Source organism: Amborella trichopoda, chromosome 12, assembly GCF_054954075.1.
Source record: "Amborella trichopoda isolate Santa Cruz 75 chromosome 12, AtrichopodaSantaCruz75HAP2 v2.0, whole genome shotgun sequence".
Taxonomy (NCBI): domain Eukaryota; kingdom Viridiplantae; phylum Streptophyta; class Magnoliopsida; order Amborellales; family Amborellaceae; genus Amborella; species Amborella trichopoda.
In genome coordinates this window covers 49,123,230-49,131,676 of record NC_142347.1, presented here as the reverse complement: position 1 = coordinate 49,131,676, position 8,447 = coordinate 49,123,230, and the positions used below count along the sequence as shown (strand labels likewise).

Genomic DNA, 8,447 nt, shown 5'->3' with positions numbered 1-8,447 from the left:
AATTATATTTAAATATATTTCGCTTATTTGGAACCGGAAAATAAACCTGGAGTCGAATAGTATTCGGATCCAAGACCCCTACGCATATCAGGATCGGGTCTACCTCTCGGGTTCCACATAGGGTCCGAGTCCATTGCCAACCCTAGTGTATTTGCTCACGCGGGACCACGAAATCTTTCGCGCTTTCGTTAACGTAGATTCCTAGTTTCTCGGGGGAATGGATTCTTCATTTTAACCCATATTCTGTCTGATTTTCGAACCATCAAACTCTCTCTCTCTCTAAAAATCAAACAATCAAATGTGTAGAAATAAGCTCAGAAAATGCGATCCGAGACCTATACTCCACCTTCTCATTTACCTTCTCTTCATCTATGCAACTTTACTCGTTATTCATACGATTTTTGGGCGTCTTTTTATAGGGAATCACGCCGTCAAGATCAAAAGATCGGCCACTCTTCCCCTTCGTTTCAACTCGCAAGGCACCTTCAAGATTCTGCAGGTTTATTATCACCTTCTTCCTCTGAGAATTTCAGTTGATTTCGTATTTTTTTGGGCTTCAATTGATGAAAGTTTCCACGGGTTTTTGTTTTTATGCTTTGCGGTTTGAGAGATTCGTAGCATTTCGTTTTCCTTGGATTCGTTTCTCTCTTTGAGGTATGAAAGTTGTGGCATTGTTTCATTATGCTGCTTTGGAGGTTGTAGATTATCTGCTTTAAGCTATGAAAAATTCATCAGATTTTTTTCTTGTCTGCATCAGTTGTTGAAACTTTCAATAGATTTCCCTTTTTTTTTTTTGAGCTCCGAAGTTTCTGTGGATTTTGGTTTTTTTGCTTTGATGTTTTGACACTTTCAGTGGATTTTGCTTCCTTGGATTCGTATCTCTGTTTGAGCTTTGAAAAGATGAGGACATTACGGTTTTCTTGCTCTGATCTTTGAACTTTCAGTAGATTTCATTTTCTTTGATTCAGTTATTGAAAATTTCAGTAGATTTCAATTATTTTTTGTTGAGATTTTAAATTTTCATCTTGCTTTTGACCTTTGAATTTTTTTAGCAGAATTGATTTCCTCTGCTTGAGTTGTTGAAAACTTCAAACCATGGAAAGAAGTTGCTAACAATTTTAGCAATTGTTATTGTTCTTACTTAGATCTTCAAAAATTTCAGTGAGAATTTTTTTATCCTTAAAATTTCAGTGAAATTTCACTGAAATATTCACTGGATAGCGTTTTGATGAATGCGCAGGTTGCTGATATGCATTTTGCAAATGGGGTAATGAGCAGATGCAGAGACGTTTTGCCCTTTGAGTTTCATTACTGTACCGATCTTAACACTTCGGATTTCTTTAGAAGAATAGTGAGAGAAGAGAGACCAGACTTTATTGCTTTTACAGGTAATGGCCTAAAATTTCTTTTCAAAATAAAAAAATAATAATAATTGGAGAAATTTAAGAAACTTGGAGAGGAAAAAATATAAAAAATATCTATATTTGCAAAAAATAGAATAAACATGGATATGACGATAAGACTTGTATATCTATGTTACGAGGGGGTCACAATTACTGTTAACCGTTAGATGTGAAATCCATTAGATGGGGGACTGTGCTATATACCTAATTCATTGTTCAAAAATGGTATTTCACAAAATTTGTGAAGCACACCCCTAACCGCGTGATTTCACATCAGATGGCTAACCGCGTGATTTCACATCAGATGGCTAAGAGTGGATGGCTAAGAGTGATTATGACTTGTACCAAAGGTAAACGGTCCTGCAGTATCTAGTCCCTTCTTTATGCAATTCAAACGTAATAGACTTTGATTTTCACTATATTTTTGATGAATTTATGCCCTGTACTCTTATCTAAAATTATATTTATTTCTGGAAAATGGTTACATGAGCCGATCAGCCTATCGCACTTTATAGGCCGGAACAGCCATGACTGAGGGGAAAAGAGACAAACGGCCCAAACTTGCAGGCTAATAATATTAGGATTTTGAGAAAAATAGGGTTCCTGTGGACCCCAAATTTTGCTGACATGAAGGCTTCATCTAGCTGCAAAAAAAAAAAAAAAAAAAAAAAAAAAAAAAAAAGGAAAGAAAGAAGAGGAGGGGTTGTATGATAAAAATTTATCATAGAATGAGTCTGCCATATTGTGTTCCTGCTTCGATCCTAGCCATCCAGCCTTTACCGATTGGCTCATAGAGTTGTCTCCTTTTCATATTCAAAGCCCATATTTATATTTAGGCATTGTTTTTTTATCAATCAATTGAAAAAAACTTTCATGGAAGGAAAAATTGTTGCACTAACTATGAGATTTTTCATCATTTTTGTTATAAAAAAGATGATTTTTTTGTTTCTTACTCATTCCAAACTTCCAATTTTTAGTCTGGAGTAGGGGATTAGGCATTTGACCCTTTTGTATATGATGAAATCTAAGGAGCAAACAAATTACTGAGGTCCTTGATTTCTCTTTGCAAGGTGCAATCCACAGAATAAGACAATTGGAAGGTAGCACAAATACAAATTAGAAAAGTATAAACAATACCATTTAAGACAATTGGAAGGTAGCATAAATACAAATTAGAAAAGTATAAACATGACCATTTATCTTTGGCATAAGAAGGTCGCAATTACTCTTACTTGTTGGATGTGAAATCGGTCTGTTTGGTGTGTGCTATTGGCCAAAACCAACGTTAAAAAAAAAAAAAGTCTCAAATTTTGTTAAACACCCCAAGCTGCCTAATTTCACTCCAGACTGCCAGCTAATACCAAGGGTAATGGTCTTATAGTATACAATTTCAGATAGATATAGAGATTCTCAAGTGTATTCATTATATAATAATACTTAAAAACATTAAAAGGTGTGGAAAGTATGAGTGCTCTGAAGTCACTTGTACTAGTTTGGACAATTCTCTTCACCTTATTGAAAGCATCAAATTATTTGGTTTCGGAAAACCAAGGTCTTAGATGCTGGTTGTCAAGGTTTGTGTCCTTTGGTTTCATTTGTTTTGCCCCTTAAATAGGAGATAACATATTTGGACCAAGCACATCTGATGCTGCTGAGTCTCTTATTAAAGCCTTTCATCCAGCCATTGAATCTAAGATACCTTGGGCTGCTATTTTGGGAAACCATGACCAAGAATCAACCATGACTCGGGAAGAGTTGATGACTTATTTATCTGCAATGGATTATTCAGTTTCACAAGTTAATCCAGTTACATATGGCTACTCTGATGGGGAGAAGAAGGTTAGAGAGATAGATGGGTTTGGCAATTATAATATTGAAGTGAGTGGTGCTATTGGTTCAGAACTAGCCAATATGAGTATTCTCAATCTTTATTTTCTTGATAGTGGAGATCGGTCCACTGTTCCGGGAATTCGTGGGTATGGATGGATCAGAGAAACTCAGCAAATTTGGCTTCGGCAAATTTCTGAAATGATAAAGGTATGATATGAGGACTCAACTACTATATATATATGGGTTTTGTATATAGCTTATACTGGTTCTCCAATCTTAACTTGTCCAATTCTTAGAGGGTATAATGGCAACATCTCTCTGTTTAATAAACACTTCCACATACCCCAAGTAAGGAGCAGTACTTCTGCTTCTTTGATAATTAGAAGGTATAATGGCAACATCTCTCTGTTTAATAAACACTTCCACATACCCCAAGTAAGGAGCATCACTTCTGCTTCTTTGATAATTAGAAGGTATAATGGCAACATCTCTCTGTTTAATAAACACTTCCACATACCCCAAGTAAGGAGCAGTACTTCTGCTTCTTTGATAATTAGTTAATTCATTTTGATGCCATGCTTTTGAAGCTTTAATCTACAATTTTGTGAAATTTTGGATTTTGTTTTGGACTTGTAAAAGTGAAGACAAATAAATGGCATGTCAAAATTTTGAATTTCGATCAGAAACCATGTATTAAGAGGGTAAAAAAAGACTATAATGTATTTTGCAGTTGGCTAGAATTATATTGTTATTCCCCTGTAAAGTTTATAGTTCGTGTCAACATTCATCTTAGAATCATATTTCATTTGATCTTGGTTTGAGTTTTGGCTGGTTCGGCCCATTCTCTATAACCAGTATTCTCATCTTTAATACTAACTATTGTAACCGGAGATTCTCTTTTTGAGTTTTTTACGGGCTTATCCGATGGCAAAACTAGTTTTGCCTTACTCCTGTGAGAGAGAGAGAGAGAGACCATTGCTGCTACGCAAACCATCACAGCACACTTTCTGAATGGTACTTGCTACTCAATGCCATCTCTTCTTCTTTCTTTCTTCGTTTTTTTTTTTTTTGGTAGGACATTTTCAGTGATTATCTCTTCTTGCATTTAGCTCTCACAAACTTTGCAGGTCTATATTGTTAGAGAACTGAGAGCACCATGGGATTTTGGTACTGACAGGACAAGCAAAGGGCAGGTCCAGCACCTGATACTCACCGACCGCCTTCTCTCGCTTTCTTTCACATTCCAATTCCCGAAGTTCGACAACTATGGTTCACCAAATTTGTTGGTCAGTTTCAAGAGGGAGTTGCATGTCCTACCTATAACTCAGGTGTTCTAAATACACTCATCAACATGGGAGATGTAAAGGCAGTCTTCTTAGGCCATGATCACACTAATGATTTTTGTGGAGAGCTCAATGGGATCTGGTTTTGCTATGGAGGAGGTTTCGGGTACCATGGTTATGGGAAAGCAGGGTGGCATAGGAGAGTTAGGGTTATACTGGCTGAGCTAGAGAGAGGTGAGAGAAACTGGAAAGGGGTCCATAGAATCAAGACATGGAAAAGATTGGATGATGGGAGCTTGAGCAAGATTGATGAGCTGGTGTTGTGGACTAATCCCTTGTCCACCTGATATTAAGCCTTTGTCAAAGCTTCTTGAGGTGGTGAAGAGGTTTGCTCAGATGAACTGCTGAGATTTTACATCTGGTTGGCCAAGAACTGAATTGAGTCATCGTGAATGGACTGTTTGGATTGTGATTTATTGGAATGGAGATTTGAGATGGAACTCGAGTCTTGGTAGGTCAGAGCCATTAATTTATGAACTCATCTGTAGTGTGTGTGGATTATCAAGAACAGTCCTGAACTTAGGAATTGGAGTGTTTGAAACATGGAAGAGTAGGAAACTTTTGAAAAATCCTGATTGGTTTCACTCCCCTGTAAATTTTATTGCGACTCAAAGTTCTTACCATTACACTAAGAAAAATATTTTTCAATTGAAATTTTAGGACTTTAGGCAGTTGTATGAATGCTGGTTCCATTTATTTGAATTTGAAAACCCCCTGCCTTATTTTAGTCCCTCACACCTTTAACCTGTGTCCAAAAGAACATCTCCAAAACCATGGCGTATTGAAACCCCTCTCTCTACACCCCTTCCTCCTCTCTCTATCTCAAACTGCCCAACAAAAAGCCTCTCTCTCTTCTATGAAACCTTAAACCCCACCCCTCTGCCCTCCTCTTGTCCCTCTTTCTCTCATCTCAAACCTCCCCTGACCCCTTCTCTTTCCCATCCTCTACGCATACTCTCTTGACCCTATTCTTCAATCTCTCTCTCTCTCCATTTTGAATTAGGTTGGGTAGGTAGAGATGGAGAGAGAGGTATCAATCGATTATGGATCTGTGGGTATTTTTTTTGGGATATGGGTTAAAGGTGATGTTAAGATAAAGAACACAGTTAAAACGGTAATTTAGATAGCGAAAACATGAAGGAGAGGGTTTAATGTCTAAATAATTAGGGTTTAATGTCTAATTATTAAAAATTTAAGAGATCCACATGTTTTTAGTTAGCTAAAATAAAGATTACTTTTGATTACTTTTTGGGGAAATTCATCAAGGCCGAGAATATGCATTTGAAATGGAAAATTATACAATTAGACATTTTATTTTTGGTGCAAGGTTGTCACAGTTAATCTTGACCATTGAGTGTGAAATTAGATAGATGCATTTATAGCATTGATCGAGCTCAAACTTCAAAAAAAAACTTCTTGAACTTTGTGGCATACCCAAGCTATCAGATTTCACATCAAATGTTTGTAGGAATTGTGACCTTCTTGTGTCAAAGATAAATGGTCTTTATTCTATTCCATTTCAAATTGTGGAAATTATAGTATATATAATAAAACTTGGAAATATCCACATCCCATGGTTAGATGCTTTTTTGTAAATTATTAGCGATAATAAATGTATGTAACGATGCCTTAAAGTTGCCATGTAGATCAACTAGATCATTTGTTGATGTTAATACTGAACAAGAAGCATCTAAGTGAATCACACCACATTTATGTAACATGGACACGTGTGTGAATGGGTCTTTACGTTCCCCGACGTGTTAGGAATATGACACTTGTGTCTGGTATTTTAGATGTCTGAACGCTTCTTAGACATTCTTTTAATGATCTTACGAGATCCTCCCACATCTATGTGTGTAAGCCAAGTTTCACATCAATGTGATAATTTGTTTAGAGATATGTATTAAATTTAATAGTGATTATTTTGGGTCCTACACACATAAGTGTGGAAGGGTTTCATATGATCATTACTCTTTTTTTTTTTTTAGATGTCTGTGTCAAATTTGATGGTGATCATTTCGAGTCCTACACACATGGGTGTGGAAGAGTTTCATATGATCATTACTCTTTTTTTTATATTGGTATTATCAAAAGGGAAATGTCCTGGTGAGACCTTCCCACACTCATGTATGTAGCCCAAAGAATCACTGTTAAATTTGGCATTATCTCTAGAAAAGTTAAATCCCACACCCATGTGATAACTTTTCTAGTCTAGAGATCTGTATCAAATTCAATGGTGATCCTTCGAAATATCTTTGTTAGATGCTAAACATCGTCCATCCATATAAGCATATTTCCTATTTTTCCAAATAAGATATTTTGCATATGACATCCAACACCAACTATGCTAATTTCCCACGCATTGCATGATCTCCAATCTAGTTTATTAATCTTGAACCTTAGTTTAAAATTATGAATTTTTCATTTTAAATTTTTAGTTTTAACTAATATGTGCCAAAATAAAAAATAGATTTGTAAGCCATTGCTATAAAGTGTCCTATTTATAACATCTAATATATGTTATTCATAAAAATTAAGATAATGATAGCTATCCTCTCGAACTTTTAGAGAAGGGTGTCATGGAAGTGAGAGGTTACTGGGAGGAGAGAGAGAAGTGTTCGGAAAAACATAGGAGGAGAGTGAAAGTGGGAGATGCATGAAGAGAGAGAAAGAGAGAAGTTTGGAGTATATAAGTGAAGAGAGAGAAAAGATTGGGTTTAAAAATAGCATGTATTTCTCACATTTATTTAGGTCAAAAAATACGTTTAAAGTGGTCACCTGGTCAGAAGATATTTTTTGAAACATTGAGTTTATTTAGAAATAAAACCTAAAAATAGAAAATATGAAGATATTTTCTTATTAATTAATGCCAGTATATACATATTAATGTGGGATGGTAGGAGCATATTTTTGAATTCTTTACAATCACGATTTTTGTTCTAAAACTTGTAACTTTTAGCAGCTGAAATATGATATTACTACGCCCTATTTATTATTTTAATTATATTTTTCTGCATTTAATTATTTTGAACTAATTTATGCCTTGATAAAATAAGAGCATTTCCCGCCTGTATCACAAGAAAATTCTTAATCATAAAATTTATCCACAACAACCATAATAATATATCATATATTATTTGCTGAAAAATATTAAGAATGCGAGGGGAGATTGATTTACGAATCGAAAATCTTTCATAGATTAGATGTAAAAAGTTTGGGGGAAAAAAATCATTGAGAGGAAATAAAAATTCATATCAATATTTTTTTTCTTGATTGATAATTCACATTCACATTTATTATATATCCATATCATGTGTATTATAAAAAGAAAAGGTTTCTATATAATTTGTTAGAAGATGAACTATTTTTAGGACTAAAAATCCCTTTTTTTTTCATGTTTATGAATATTGAAGTCGAGATGATCGATTTGAGGGGTTTTCAACATTCAGGACAGCCTTTTCTTTAGTGGGTTTTTTCAATGCACCTTACTCATACAGTGACACCTTATATAAACTTTTTTTATAATATAATGTAAGATTCAGTGACACCTTATATAAACCATTTTTTGAACTTAAAATTTCATAATTGAGGGTAACAATAAACTTTTATATGATTGCAAGGTTTTGCGGCACCGAAACTGCATTTTCGGTATAGTTTTGAGGTATACCTTATTTCAATAATATAAGGTTGACACCTTATACAAACCTCACCTTTATTTTGTTTGCCCCCATTATTTATATTCATAATCCGAACCTTAAAAGACCATAAAAAAATTTCCCCAATTTGGGTACTAAATTGCTGTGTAATTTATATAAAAACTATAGTTATTATAAGCGACTTCCCTCGTGGATACAACCGCCATTAATTTTTA

General features: G+C 34.8%; 1 protein-coding gene across 6 annotated transcripts; it reads left to right on the top strand.

The window, feature by feature from the left end:
• The first annotated feature begins 233 nt into the window (after positions 1-233).
• Positions 234-5,145, top strand: PAP28 (purple acid phosphatase 28). Of its 6 annotated transcripts, none has more exons than XM_011625589.3 (4): positions 234-499; positions 1,241-1,388; positions 3,193-3,440; positions 4,411-5,145. In XM_011625589.3, exons 1-4 carry the CDS (start codon positions 299-301, stop codon positions 4,861-4,863), a joined length of 1,050 nt encoding a protein of 349 aa, XP_011623891.1. In that variant the 5' UTR covers positions 234-298; the 3' UTR covers positions 4,864-5,145. The 6 variants fall into 6 exon arrangements, with proteins under 6 accessions (XP_011623891.1, XP_088709257.1, XP_020523549.1 ...); XM_088853131.1 differs by having other exon boundaries at positions 4,361-5,145; XM_020667890.2 differs by having other exon boundaries at positions 3,085-3,440.
• The last annotated feature ends 3,302 nt before the right edge of the window (positions 5,146-8,447 follow it).

Excerpts from the sequence above, each read along its gene's own strand:
- PAP28 (XM_006845722.4), top strand. The coding sequence starts at position 299 with ATGTGTAGAAATAAGCTCAGAAAATGCGATCCGAGACCTATACTCCAC. Across the intron at positions 1,389-3,018 it reads AGACTTTATTGCTTTTACAG|GAGATAACATATTTGGACCA; the intron begins GTAATGGCCTAA and ends CCCCTTAAATAG. Across the intron at positions 3,441-4,410 it reads AAATTTCTGAAATGATAAAG|GACAAGCAAAGGGCAGGTCC; the intron begins GTATGATATGAG and ends TGGTACTGACAG.